General features: G+C 39.1%; 1 protein-coding gene across 1 annotated transcript in view; it reads right to left on the bottom strand.

The window, feature by feature from the left end:
• The window catches only part of SHQ1 (SHQ1, H/ACA ribonucleoprotein assembly factor), a 102,371-nt gene that overhangs the window by 46,300 nt on the left and 40,686 nt on the right, over positions 1-15,385 (bottom strand). The window contains exon 9 of the mRNA XM_044253154.1: positions 15,101-15,224. Within this exon, the coding sequence (XP_044109089.1) occupies positions 15,101-15,224 (124 nt within the window). The remainder of the gene's footprint in view (positions 1-15,100; positions 15,225-15,385) is intronic.

Raw genomic sequence — 15,385 nt, 5'->3', positions numbered from 1 at the left:
TTAGAAAATCACATGCAAGGCAGTTTTGAAAGGGAAAGTTGTGCGCTCTTGGAAAGCTGTGTTTTCACGGTATGTCTCATTCAAACTATTTTCACAGTATGCTATGTGACAAAAAAAGGTAAGAGATAACTAGGCTACTGGCAGTTGACAATCGAGGAAAATAAGTACATTTAAATCACCCTTTTCCAACAATGTGTATTGTTACCCCAAGGTCGTACTTGGGTCTCTTTTGTTCCCACTAAATCACCATAGACGATTATAGCCACAGAACCAGGAGACTTGTGAGGCAGGCGGGTTTTTTTAGTCTCTTTTGTACTGACTGCTCTTTCTCTCAGGTTGTCAACCACTTATCTAACAGCTATCAGCAAAGAAAAAAAAAACTGGCCTTGCTCCAAGCTGTCACGTGGCCAGTGGCCAGAAGCCTTCGGGACACAAAGCACCTGGCTCCCGTGGGCCTTTATCCGATTGTGCGCTCAGCACATAGCACATAGGTATTAAAAAAAAGGCCTAAATCAGAGGACATTTTTCCTGCTCAAAGGCACTGGAGGCAAGTGACCGTTTTCAGCCAGTTCACTGCCTGGTCCAAAGCAGGAAAAAAGAAGGTGCTTGCACAGTAACCACGGTAACTGTTTTCATTACAGCAATGCCCCAACAGGCCTCTCCAAGATGCTAAATCTCCAGAGTTAGGGATTCTCCAGATCGACGCAGTCTTTACTTAAGCCAACTGTAACCATGGAAGAAAGGCTTCTGGGACCCAGATCTCTTGTTCACTCATGAAGGCAGTTTAAAATTAGTATCCTGGTATTATAAGTGACAAGCACCATGAATGTATTACCTCAGGGAAAATGACTGTACAATAACAACACAGAGAAACATAATGACGACATAAAGAAAAATACGCATGCCGGCAACAAGCAGGTGGGCAGTAAGCAGTATTTAACACATTCTGGGGCTACACCTTCTCCAGCTTTCCTTTAAAGAGAAAGCAAACTGGGGAATGTGGTGGCTCAGTCAGTTAAGCATCTAACTTTTGATCTCAGCTCCCGTCTTGATCTCAGGGTTGTGAGTTCAAGTGCCCACATTGGGTGCCATGCTAGGCATGGACCCTACTTTAAAAAAAAGAGAGAGGGGTGCCTGGGTGGCTCAGAGGGTTAAGCCTCTGCCTTCGGCTCAGGTCATGATCTCAGGGTCTTGGGATTGAGCCCCACATCGGGCTCTCTGCTCAGCAGGGAGCCTGCTTCCTCCTCTCTCTCTCTGCCTGCCTCTCTGCCTACTTGTGATCTCTTGTCTATCAAATAAATAAATAAAATCTTCAAAAAAAAAAAAAAAAGAAGAGAGTGACAGAAGGAAAACTAATACCACATCTGTCCTGTTCTGACAGATGTGGCATTTCAGGCTAATAGATCTCAAAACAGAGACAAGACTGAGCTACTGTAAATCAGAATCCACTGGCGATTTGAAATCTTCCTAGCAGGTCAGGTTTGGCTATAATGTCTTACTGACAGACCAGCTGATGGTTGGAAGCACTTAAAAAATAGCTCCCCTCACTAAGAAATGATCAGAATGGTGGATTTGATTTTATTTTATTTTTTGGCCAGCAAAAAGAAAAATAATATAAATTGCTAACTATATAATAAGAGCTAAATTTCTTTTCAAGTTCTGATACATTATAGCTGCCATGTGGCTGTGGTTTTCTGGGTGTCTAGTTTTACCCTTTAAAGTTGTGAGCTATGTAAGACAAAAGACAAAAGGAGTAAAGGAGAAAGAAGTGGTTATTTAGAATACTTGAAAGAAAGCACTGCTTGATCTTTATTTATAAAATCAACTCAAAATAAAAGCCAACACTGCTATCATTTTAAGATGATAGATATTGGTTAGATTTCTGGGATTCTGATGAGACCACATTATCAGAAGGGATAACTTGAATTACTTCTAACATTAATTTTCATAGATTACTGACCATAAAAATGGAAGGGTAATTGTGTCAAATTAATCAAAATTAAGAAATCAAAGTCAATACCAGGCCCTGTTAGAAAGTAGCTTAAAGTCAAGTCCCTAACAATTAACACAAACATACATTAAGCTCGGCTTTATGAATACTTCTCAAAGTATTTAAGAACAAATATTTCACTGTTTTATTCTCAAATTCCTCATATGGTTATTTAGGCTCTTACATTTCAGAGTTATAATATTAAACACATATGAAGCAGTAAGAATTGCTATTTTGAGCACAAATTTATGATCCAGTATCCATTTTTGAACATTTTTAGTTATTAGAATTACATACTTTATTATTATAGCCACAAACAAAATTAACACAAAGCAAACATAAACTTTGTAGATGTTCCCTTTGTGTGGAATGCATAACTGCAAGTCCAAACAAACTTTGTAGATGTTCCCTTTGCGTGGAATGCATAATCCCAAGTCCAAACCTAATTCACCATCAAGTCTCAAATCAGGCAGTACTGCTTCTAGAAACGGGCTTCCAACATTCCCTCCCGCTAATTTGGGTTCTTTCACAATGCCAGGCACACCCGTCTAATATAGGAGTTAGCAGTTACTCACTTGCTCTGCATCAAGTACCTTCCACACATTAAATCATTTAACCCCATCAATTAGGTACTTCCTGGTTTCATAAATGAGGAAAGTGAGGTTCAAGGATATGGAGTTGGCCTAGATTACAGCTATGGAGCAATAGTCAGGACTTGAAAATAAGTCCTTCTGCCTCCCAGTCACTATATAATAAATACTGTGTCAGTATTTATCACTGGTGTGGCAAACTCCTGGACAGGAGAGAACATGGCAGCTTTTCACCTTTCTTCCCTCATCTAGAACAATATCTAGCAAACTGTAGGACCCTTTTCTGTAAGGCTGGTTGTTAATATAGTCTGGAGTACATAAAGTCTAAGTTCAGAAACACTTGGTCAAATTGCTCAGTTAGTGTCTAGTTATAACACCTATGTGATCTATAGATTTACCTTGTGCCAAGACAAATGTGGAATATCCAATTTGTTTGTGCCTCCTTATTATGTCTATTTCCTGACACGAAAGAATGCAATTATGCCAACTTTCTTACAATACTATACCATCAAAAGTTCAAATAATGGATTTAACCCAAGGCTGCCTTTTGCCTTTCCTGCTCTAGCAATTCCTGCAAGGTTTGCTGGTTCAGAAGGAGAGCCTTGACATTAACTCCATTTGCCTTAAAGTTACCTGTCAAAGTAGTAGTTCCTTCAGTCTAGAAATATGTCGCAGGATGTCATCAAAACTGCATAATGGTAGCATAACTAATTTCAATTTCTTTTGAAGAGCTGGGCATCTAAATTCAAGACAGAACATTTAAAAAAAAATAAGATAAACCCACCTATATAGTAAGCACAAAGGTAGAAAGGTTAAGAAACTAAAGAGTCATGGAAAACAGCTCTGGAAACAGTTGTAATCTAAACCTAAATTGTGGAAAGAAAAAAAAAAAAAGATCGGGTTTCTGGGTGGCTCAGTTGGTTAAGCATCCAACTCTTGATGTCAGTTCAGCTCTTGATCTTGGGGTTGTAAATTCAAGCCTCACACTGGGTTCTATGCTGGGTGTGGAGCCTACTTTTAAAAACAATAAATAAATAAATAAAATAAATAAAATCGTGTTTAAAATTTTGTAATTCTACAGGTAAAATTTTACTTCAACTGTTCCACTATGAATACAGCCTGTATCTCAATACCTGGTAGCTCAACTTCAAATAAATTTATCTTGATGTTGTTTTAACTGAAACTATGAGACCGTTTTTCCAATAGTTATTACTTAATATTCACAGTTCTGAATCATTCTTTGGATTTAGTTTAGTTTCAAACTGGACAAACTAAAATTGTATATGAAATCAGAAAGAAGAAATATATAGGAGGAAAGACAACTGGATTCCTCAAACAGCTCATAAAAGGAAAAAAATCAACCCAGTCCAAACAGCCTTATGAGTCCCTTCCAGCGCTTTGATATACTGATGAGGATGCCAAGGGAGAACAACCAGCCCTTTTAAAACCCTCCCTGTATTACAGTGAGTGCACATTCACCGCTAAATGGTGTGCACATCAATAAAACGGAGTTATGCTTCTTTACATTTTAATCAATGCATAGTAAATATAATTTAGTAAAAATGATTGCATATCCATATCTACATGGAAGTTTATTGTGCATTAAAAGATTACATGAGAATTTTTTTAAAGATTTTTTTATTTGGGAGAGAGAGAGCACACAGAGGTAGAGTGGGAGAGAGAAGCAGACTCCCTGCTGAGAGAGAGCCCGATGTGGGGCTCAATCTCAGGACCCTGAGATATGACCTGAGCTGAACGTAGACGCTTAACCAATTGAGCCACCCAGGTGCCTTAAGAATTTTGATTATGAAATTAAGATCTTAGAATTCTGGTCCCAAATTCTTTTTTTTTTTTAAGGTTATTTATTTATTTGACAAAGAGAGAGATCACAAGTAGGCAGAGAGACAGGCAGAGAGACAAGGAGGAAGCAGGCTCCCTGCTGAGCAGAGAGCCCGATGCGGGGCTCGATCCCAGGGCCCTGAGACCATGACCTAAGCTGAAGGCAGAGGCTTAACCCACTGAGCTTCCTAGGTGCCCCTGATCCCAATTTCTAAAAGGATAAAGAAAGATCATTAAAAAGTCACATATACATAATCTTTGTGCAGTTCTGGTTAATTTCTCTGCAATGTAAAAATGATAACAAGTGTAAAAAAAGTCACATATACATAATCTTTGTGCAGTTCTGGTTAATTTCTCTGCAATGTAAAAATGATAACAAGTGTTCTGTGTGGATACAAGTGTTCTGTGTGGAACAGTTACACAGCCCATGGTCAGTCATGGGGGTCATGGGTCTGCTTGCTCCTGGTGTTTGATACTTAATCTGAATATGTTTCCATGTGTCAAAAGAGGAGAGAATTCTTAAGAACTGCTATGGGAAGGAAATGAACCAATGACCATGTAAACTTTACAGATGACAAGGGAAGAAGGACAAGAAGTGAGACCGGATCAAGGGTCCCAGGTGCTTCTCCCTTGCTACCTGAGAAACATCTGCCCCCATACTTCTTCCTTCTCCACACCACTGCAAGCACTCCTGTTCAGACCATATCATCTGCCCCTAAACTACTTGGCTTCAGGTAAGAATCGTAGTCTCCTCTCTTGTCTGTGCCACTAATCTCACCCCCCTCAGTGACTCTATCCTCTGTGTTACTGCTGGATAAATCTGACTTTGTGAGCCCATCACAGACCAACACCATGCTCTGCAGTGGTCCCTCAGTGCATAAGGCCCAGTCTCTTCAGCAAGGCACTGCAGACTCTCCACAATCCTGCCCCAATACACCATTCATACCTCTTCCCCACAGTCCCCCTCCACAACCCAAGTCTTCCAGACAAACTAGAGTACTGGCCATTTCTTGGACCTCTTACTTTCCTCTACCTGCTTTCCTTACCTTCTACTTTCTCATGGAATACCTTCCTTCTTTTCTTTTCTAAGCCCTACACATTCTTTAAGTAGTAATACCATGAAGCCTCCTTCATTAGGCCAGTGCTGTTTGCTTCTTCCATATCAAGCCCTCCTCCCTTCTACTCAAAAGCACCCTGCTGGTGTCACAAACAGGTATGGTACTGGAATCCTGTGCCTCATCCCCTCTACCCTGACCAGATTCTGGCTGACAAGAGCAACACAGGTAAGTGGAAAGAAAAGTAAGGGTTCCACCTTGTTTTTGTTTTTTAAGGTTCCTGGGCATAGTTACTTAGGTAATGCAAGATATGTCCTACCTCCTTCTGCTACTCCTGGAACACACAAGGTTGAGACTCACCCTCAAGCTGGGACTGAAAGAGCAGAGGTCTGGTGCAAGCGCTCAATGCAGCTGGAAACTGGCAGGGGCAAGAGGGTGCGAGAGAAACCGGCTGGCACTAGGAATGCTTGAGAGTCGAAATGGAAAAACTTAGGGTCCACACAGGTGGACTTGTGCACTCAGCCATGCCATGGCTATTAGGGTTTTAATTATAACCTCTACTTCATTGTTAATTCTTCCACTTTTGAAAAATTTTTTCTTAAAGATCACTGCTTTCTCATTCTTTGCAATTCCCCAAAATGGCAATGCTACAGATCCACATGGCATCAACAGGCTACAGATGGGGGGCATGTATGTCTCCAGCTCACACAGGCCTCATTACTCCCCACTGTCTTAAGCCCTGCCATTGTCACTCCCTCATCCATTTGGAAAAGTAGGCATCTCAGTTCACTTCCCCTAATGCTGAGAGACCCACTCTTATGGCTACCGGCTAGATCAGCTACATTTCACCCTATGGGGAGGAGAGGAAAAAGCTGAAATGATCCCCTTCAACACTGGCCAGTATTTAGGACAGAAGGCAGCAAAAGACCTCTGCTCACTCTTGAAAATCTCTCTTCCAACCTTCTAGATACATACATCTAGAGCAAGGGTAGACACATTTTTTTCTGTAAAGACCCAGAGAATACGTATTTCGGCTCTGCAGACTATATAATATGATTCAACTGCTCAACTCAGTCATCATATCCCAAAAGTAGCCATAAACAATATGTAAGTGAACTAGCATGAATGTAATCCAATAAAGCTTTATTTGTGGGCATTAAAATCTGAATTTCATATAATTTACATTGTGTCATCAAACACCATTTTGATTTTTTTTGTTCAACATTTAAAGACGTAAAAAGCATTTTTGGCTCAGAGGTCACACCAGATGCATTTGGATTTGGCCTGTGAGTCCAGTTATTTTCCTAAGGGACTTCCTCCTTTGTATCTTATATTCATATTTTGAATCTTTCCTTTGTCTTACCATTACTGTTATATAATAAACTCCTTAAAAGCTAAGGCCAACTCATATATATTCCTATAACTCTTTGCTGATTCTTTTATGATACCCACACAGAAAAGGAATTTGATTTATGTATGTTGCATAAATGTCTCCAGCTTGTGATTTTTCAGAATTAATTCCTATTTAAAGGAACTCTAAATTGCAAGAATATAATTCTTCCATGTTTTCCAGATAATATATGAAGTACTATTCAATGAACTTCATCCAGGCCCTTCACTACTACTCTGCAACGGGATCTAGATTCATTACAGTCAAATAAAACTTCTCCTCTTTTTTCTCCCAAATTTATCTTAAATATATACAATTTTCTGCCTTTATCCCCTTAAGTAAAAAGTAAACTTAAAGTTACTTCCTTAAAAATTCAGATCAGTAAAAACAATCTCAAAACTAACTTTAGATTTATTAAATGAGGCACTAACTATAGAAAAAAAATATTTAAGCCATAGTATCAAACCACATAGCTAATCTGGTTTTCCAGATTGCTCTGCTCCAAAACTGCAGAAATTAACAAAACTTATCTTAAATAGTATTGGAAATGTAATGCACATTTCAAATGACTATCTATGAATAAATATTTCAGATCAGCTGAATTTGAGCTATACCCACCAATAAGCATTACTATGTAACTCAAATTTCCAAAGAACACTAACACAAATATTTCAAGTAATTTTTTTTGGTAGCAGAATAACCATAGGCTCTTAATCACCTCTGGCAATTAAAAGGCAATTTATTATTTGTAAACTATACAGGAAATGCTGCCCCCTACAGAGTATCTTAAAAGAACAAAGAATGTTTTATACAAATGTAACCCAGAAATTACCGTGAGAGCAACTTTTTAAAATTCTAGTGGTTCACAGGATTATTAGAGGAAAAAGGAATTCTATGGGGATGACTGAAATTTTATTTTCCTCACCTTAATGTTTATGCTCATATACAATATCCTTCTATACAGGAGTGTATGTATAAATCCACAAAGGTCCAATGACAAATAATACAGATGAATAGAAAGAAGCTGACAATTTAAGAAACTGTAAAACAGATTTTGGCTCTGAGGAAGAGAACAGAGTACAAGGAATTTACTTTGCCACCTGGCAGGACAATCCAGGGAGAGAGAGGCCAAGGACTGGCTCAGTCATGACCACATGGCAGAGCCCTGTCCTCCTCTTACTCACTTCAGCTGCAGCGCACATGCTCTGGGGCTCCTTTCCTAGCTGGGATATAAGTGGTTAGCAGAAACAGGCACAAATGGCACTTCAATATTTTATTTGAATTCGTGCTATTTAAATTTCCTGAAAGCACTAGGATTGCTCCCTTCTTAGAAACATTTTAACTGCAATGGGGAATTGACTAGGAAATAAAAAGCTCAAGAACAATTCAGGACAGAAAGAGAACAGAGAGTAAGAATTTCCTCCTGGATAGGGAGCAGAGAATTAAAGGATAATAACAAAGAAGTAGAGAAATTCTGGGAAACCAGTTAAGACACATAGGAAAGGGAACTAGATACAGAAGCTGTAGGGTAGGTCTCAGGATCAGAGTCTATCTACTCGAAATTGTCTTTGATGAAACCACACTGTTCCATGAATTTCTTCAGGCTGTTCACTCATAGTATTTAGAATACAACCCCCCACCCTCCTGTGCCAGAATACCACTCATCCTTCAAGTCCCAATTCAAATCTCATGCCTTCAATGAAGCTTTCTCGAATTCCTGGTGAAATAGCACCTCTCCTTTTCTGAACTACTTTGTCCACATTTTGCACATGGTACTCACCATTGTCTACTAGGTATTTTGTTTTTGACGGATATCTTAGCTCCCCTATGAGCAGAGTACACAAGTCTAACCGTTCTTTGCATAGCTCTCTTATTTACGGGGTACTCTGCACATAATAAATCACGTTTTAGTGGGTACTGATAAAACACCACTGAATGGATAAATACATGAACTCATCAACCAAATAACAAGTACTTTAGAATGACAGGAAACTGGAGTAGGAACTGGGAATCAAAAGTCAAAAGAGCCGAGCCTCCCCTCTGTATGAGGTTACATGTTTGAAATAACAACTTGAAGGCTAGTCCATTACCTTAACTTTATAGTTTCATCCCATGTATTTCTCCTCTGAACTTCTAACAAATGCAATTTAAAAAAAATATATATATACACATATGTACATATGTATATATATAACTATTATATAATTGCACACCCCTGCATGAGAATTTAAGCTGAGTTGCACCTCCCCTGTTCACGAGTATACCTCCAGACCCAGCTTGGCACCTTGACACAGTAAGCACTCAACGCTGGTGAATAACTTGAAAAATAATTTTTCATAATGTATTTAAGGAGTAAAAATTAGAAGGTCTAACAGTTCTTTAAAATATCCATAATAGGGAACTCATAAAAATTAAATACAGATGGAGCACCTGGGTTGCTCAGTTGGTTGAGCATCCAACTCTTGATTTCAGCTCAGGTCAGGATCTCAGGATTGTGAGATAGAACCTCATATTGGACTCTGTGCTGGGGGTGGAGCCTGCTTTGAGATTCTCTCCCTCGGGCCCCCTCAGCCCCCCTCCAACTTCCCCCAACCCTCTCTAGTGCAGGAGATCACACACTCTCTCTCTTAAAAACAAATAAAAACAAATAAACGTCTAAATACAGATAAATATCAACACTGGAAAATCTTAGTGATTTCATGTTTTAGTTTTCAAATTGGGGGTAATTTCTACAAGTCAATACAAATAACGTGCTAGGGGCACCTGAGTAGCTCAGTGGGTTAAAGCCTCTGCCTTCGGCTCAGGTCATGATCTCAGGGTCCTGGAATTGCACCCCGCATCGGGCTCTCTGCTCAGTGGGAGCCTGTTGCCCTGCCCCCCCCCGCCTACTTGTGATCTCTCTCTCTCTGTCAAATAAATAAAATCTTTAAAAAAATAATAACTTGCTAAACTGACTTTAGGCTAAACAGAATTCAAATGCTGAAAACCAATTCATCTCCAAGGTTGCATGAGAACTCAGAATTCACACAACACACCTGCCATATCCCTATTTCCTGGACAATTATTTTTCTTTTTTTAAATTTTTTTTTTTTAAGATTTTATTTTATTTATTTGAGAGAGAGAGACAGTGAGAGAGAGCATGAGCGAGGAGAAGGTCAGAGGGAGAAGCAGACTCCCCATGGAGCTGGGAGCCTGATGTGGGACTCGATCCCGGGACTCCAGGATCACGCCCTGAGCCGGAGGCAGTCGTTTAACCAACTGCGCCACCCAGGCGTCCCTGGACAATTATTTTTCTTAAAGAAAAGGAGCACCCAAGCCTTGTGCTACGGCTCTTCTTGTCTTCCACATTGACTGTGCTATATCTACCTACAGCAAGTAGACAGATATATCAAGTAAGACAGTCATTTGTAAAAAACTGATTATTAAGCCCAATAAAGTCTAATATGTAAGCAATATTAATGATATGATACAAACCCAGCTTTTAGTTGGTAACAAGAATTAATATTGTGAAGGCTATTCCTTGGGTTACAGCCTGTCATGCAGCTTCTAGTCATCAGACCCCAAACGTTTATAGAAAGGTAGATTTCTGTTAGCCTTAAAAACAAAACAGAACCCAGAGCACCTGGCTGGCTCTTGTCAGTAGGGCATGGGACTGTTGATCTCTAGGGGTTTGAGATTGAACCCATGTTGGGCAGACAGACTACTTAAAAATAAGATCTTTGAAAAATAAAACAAAACAAAAAACACAGAACCAAAAAAACTTATTTCAAACGTGTTTTCATTAGCCAAAAAAAAAAAAAATTATACAACTGTCTGAACAAGAATTACAATGTTTTTCACAAAATGGTGAATAAACTTAAAACACTGAATTATAGTGGTTAAGAGCCCACACTTAAAAAAAACTTTTTATGAAGCAGAATCATGTGCAAAAAGAGACCACAAGATGGTGAAGTGCCATCTATGTATCACCCAACTTCAAGGAGGTACCAAGGTGTGGTCAACCTTGTTTCACCTGCACCTTGCCCATTTACCCCCAAACTTCCGTGCATTACTCCAAAATAAACTCCTGGCTTCATATAATTTCATTTATAACCATTTCAACACTTCAAAAGCTACAAACTTTGAGTCAAACAGATCTGGCATCAAATCCAGGCTCTACCAACTAATGGCTTTCTGACCCTGGGCAAGTGACTGAACTTCTCAAGCCTGTCTTCTACCTACAAAACCGGGAAAGCAATCCTAACTTCACAGGATTAGAGTATGCACGGGACAAAATGAGATAAGGTATCTGAAGAATAGAGACCAGCACTGGCCCACAGGAAATTGTGAATGTGGGAGCTGTGGGGATTATGACTGTACTAGCAAAGTAAGACAGGATTCTTGGGGCCTTGTTTCCAATGAGCTCTACAAAGGACAAAGCAAATAACAAGCATATGCATATTTTAAGAAAAGACGCTAACCTCTCTATGTTAAACTTACAGAGACCAACAAAAATCTGATGATTTATGACCCCTAGGAATTTAAGCAAAAGAGGTCCAGAAGAGCTCTTTGGATAAAACTGTAGTGCTATGGGGTTTCAACCACCCTGGGCAGGCGGGAAGGGGTGGTGGCGCAGGGAGAGCTACTTTCCTGTTACCCTAAACCAAAAGAAAGGGAGTTTTAAGTGGTGCCCATAGAAAGTATAAGCAACCACCCCTAGAAATTGTAGGGTACAGAGACTAGTGTCTGAGCCACACCTGATAAAAGCTCCCCATCAAGAAGCAGGAAGGCCCACTCTGGAAGCAAGCAGTATTTCCTGCAAAAGCCAAGTGGGGCCCCCCTCTCCCCAGGGCTGGCTTCCCAACCTGAGGCAGGCCCGAGATGGGGAAAGGAAGATTTACTTTTTTAATCAAGTTCAAAGGGGACATTTTAAGTACTTAAAAGAGACTTTTGTAATTTAAAGTGATATAAAAATTTACAGAATATCTATTATATAAGACAGGTAGGTGTGTATGTGGTATGATATTTATAGGATATATATTCCATCCAGAAACAATAAAAGAACAGACAGAATGAGTTCAAAGAGAGAACTGAGAGAAAAAACGAAGTTGTTTCCCATGATGTTCGGCACCTTCAATATAATAGCTGCATTATATGTTCAAAAGCTGAGCAATAGCAGAGTGAGGAATGCCGTCATAAAGATATCAGTAAATGCAGATATCAGTAGGAATAATAAACTGTATGAAGTATATAATCAAATATTAAACTATGTCACTTTTTTTTTTTAAGTTTTTTTATTTATTTGACAGAAAGAGAGAAATCACAAGTAGGCAGAGAGGCAGGGAGAGAGAGAGGGGAGGAAGCAGGCTCCCTGTGGAGCAGAGAGCCTGACGTGGGGCTCGATCCCAGGACCCTGGGATCATGACCTGAGCTGAAGGCAGAGGCTTTAACCCACTGAGCCACCCACGCGCCCCTAAACTATGTCACTTCTAAACAGAGTAAAATTTCAAGACATATTAGAAAAGCTGCTATTTTTATCTCTTTTTTCATTTATTGTCAGTGGGTACCGCAGCTAAGCAATGCTTCCATCAAGGACTCTACCCGCTTCTTCCCAAAAGAATGGAACTAGGGGGAGAAAGTGAGAGGTGCTCAAAACATGAGACAGAGAAAAGGGAGGATGATCATGCGGCCCAAGATCACTGTCCAGGGGCAGAAACTCCATGCACAAGGTACTGTGTTAAGCACTAGAACAGTACTTAAAGGGGTAAAGCAGGTTTTCTGCCCTTAAAGGAATTTGGATTAGACATGTAGCAACAGCGAGAGATCAATGTACAGTCTTTAGGAAGTGAGGAAGAGGAGGGAGAAGGAACACAACATTGAGAATAGCCCAGGGCCCACAAAAGAATTCTTGCGAAGGCTACTGTGAAGTCAGGAAAAGCAAATTCATGTTTTTTTAAAAAACTCAAAACTTAAAAAACAAAATGAAATAAAAACTTAGACCTTAAAAAAAAAACAAAGCAAACAAAAAAAAACTTAGACCTTAGTCAACCCATTATAATGAAATATTCTACAGATTCTGAAGACTTGCTACACTGGTTTTGAGAGCTCATTCCAGTTAATATCAATATTTCTTAAGGGGGAGAGTTATTCGTTACTTTCAAACAATGGAAGCACTAAACTGACCTAATAAAAAGTGTGATCACCGTGACTGCACTTGGAATTATAAGCAGGCACGATTTCATTCTTGGAAAATATTAAATGCCACAGAAGAGCTCCCCCTGCTTCGATTATGGAGTATCCAAACAAACTTGATTCTTCAATGGCAATAATGACATCCTTGTGCCATCCACCTGTACAAACACAGGTTACAACCCTCATCTAGAGTTGTCTTCCCCATAGCTGATGGTGTGAATTCTAGACAACTCAGCTCTGTTTCAGCACTAACCATGACCCAAATTAGCCACAGAACATGCTGTGTACCATTAACAGAGTTTTAAGATGCATTTTCAACAGACAGACCTCCTGTGTGTTACCTAAGGTTTCCTGGAGCTCTCAAGACAGAGCGGATAAGATTGTTTCTTGTCAGACTGACAATGATGAAAATATCTCAATTTCAATTCTCACCTACAAAAACTCACCTACAAAAACTGTCTGAATAATTGATTACCATGTAAGTCAATGCAATCAAATTTATTTCTGGTTATGCAATCACAGAACTGATTACTTTTCAAATAAAAGTCCAGAGAACTAGATTACTTCCCAGAATAAAAGGTAGCAATCATGTGAGTGTGCACAAGCTTGCGTACACACTCATGAACACACACGTAAACACATACACAGACATAGGGGTTTTGCCAGTTTTCCATCTGAAAACCATGATGTAACAGGATAATCGCAAACTCATTCTCATTGTTTAAACCTATGAATAATGCACAGATCATCTAACATGACTTAAATAAGAAATTAATTATGGTGACACATAACTCTAGTTCAACAACTAGTCATTTATAGTAGGTTGATGTTTCAAGGTAATTTTTTGCAATTCAAGAAATATCTTAGAAGGCAAGAGGAAATAACATGAGAAAACACAAAGCAGTTTCTTTCCCATCAATAAGTTAAGAAAGATCAATTTTTCAAAGGTAGTAGCTCTACAATCTTTAGAACAACTATCCTAAAACAGAGCTAACCTAATCCAAGTAGATTAACAAAAAGGTAACTTTCATTTAACTATAATTCATTTTTAGAATTATTATCTACCTTAAAAGAATCTATTTCAAACATGACTTTTCCCCCCAGCATAAGAAGGCAATAGGTTACACAAAAGTCAAATAAAAACAGAGGTATACCTTTAAGAGGGACAAAACATTAGAGATGGGATTCTTCCTTTTAAGCCAATGATGTCACCTGGGTGGTAAAGGAAAAAGCTTCCTTACTTTCCTCTTCTTACTCTAAAGTCTGAAAACTAAGCCTCAGAAGCACCTTTATCTAAGGACAAAGGAATGACCAAACCTCCCCAAGGAATATAAGAAACAACCAAAAAGGATGGAAAGCAACTTCTAAATAAATGTGCCTGAAATAATCCATACAAATGGATGCTACCTTCAAAGTCATTACCTTGGAAATTATATACTTAAACCAGTGATGCTGTTACAGTCACTCTGAAATATGTTTCAGACTCAAAATTCTCCATTTTCTTAAAACTAGCAAATATTTGTCTTTTCAAGTTAGATTTGGCAATAGTCAAAAGTCCTCAGAGTGGCTGTGCTTTTCTTTGGAAAGCTTTTCCTGACTTCCCAAGTCCAGGTTCTGGGCCCCTGCCCAATGATCACTATGTCCCCCAGCAGAGCTCTTTTCACTCTATAATGATATTGCTTGTCAACAGTCCCCCTAGGAAAACTGTAAACTGCACAGAAACAGGAAATATACCTTATTATTATTACACCCACAGTCCTAATATAGTGCCCAGAAAATTGCAGGCACCCAAAACTGAATGATGCAATCTACTATCACACAAAATCGTGTGGAATACTGTGTGTATCTCATCCACTGACCCGTCCAACACCTCTCAGGAAAGAGTACCACACTTCACTGTGATTGTATATCTGGAGAGAACTATTATTTTATATACCTGGAAGGAGAAGTGATTGAATGTGATGATTTTCACTGCTCATTTATGCATAGAACAGCAAAAATCACGACATCGTCACAAACTAGTAACTTTTCCACTCTCGAATCTGCAGGCATCAGATTATCTTACCTAGTTGCAAGATCATTATAGTGTCTCTGTAGGCCTTCATCACCAACTTGAAGTGGCGATAAAGTGGGTAGCACAAAACTCGCCTTCCAAAAGATACCAGGATTTCATGAACATTAGTCCAAGTCTGTGAAGTAGAGTTTAAATAAGTAATCATTTCCATATTACATAAACTAAAGGACACAACGAAATACGAAACTACTCTCAATTAAAAACTCTTAAGTTTGGATCATCATGAAGCCATGCAAGACAGAAATACAAAACCATGAAATGAGATTCTTTTTATAT

This window comes from Neovison vison, chromosome 6, assembly GCF_020171115.1.
Source record: "Neovison vison isolate M4711 chromosome 6, ASM_NN_V1, whole genome shotgun sequence".
Taxonomy (NCBI): Eukaryota; Metazoa; Chordata; class Mammalia; order Carnivora; family Mustelidae; genus Neogale; species Neogale vison.
Note: the sequence above shows the minus strand (reverse complement) of the source record. Positions and strands in the feature narration are given on the sequence as shown.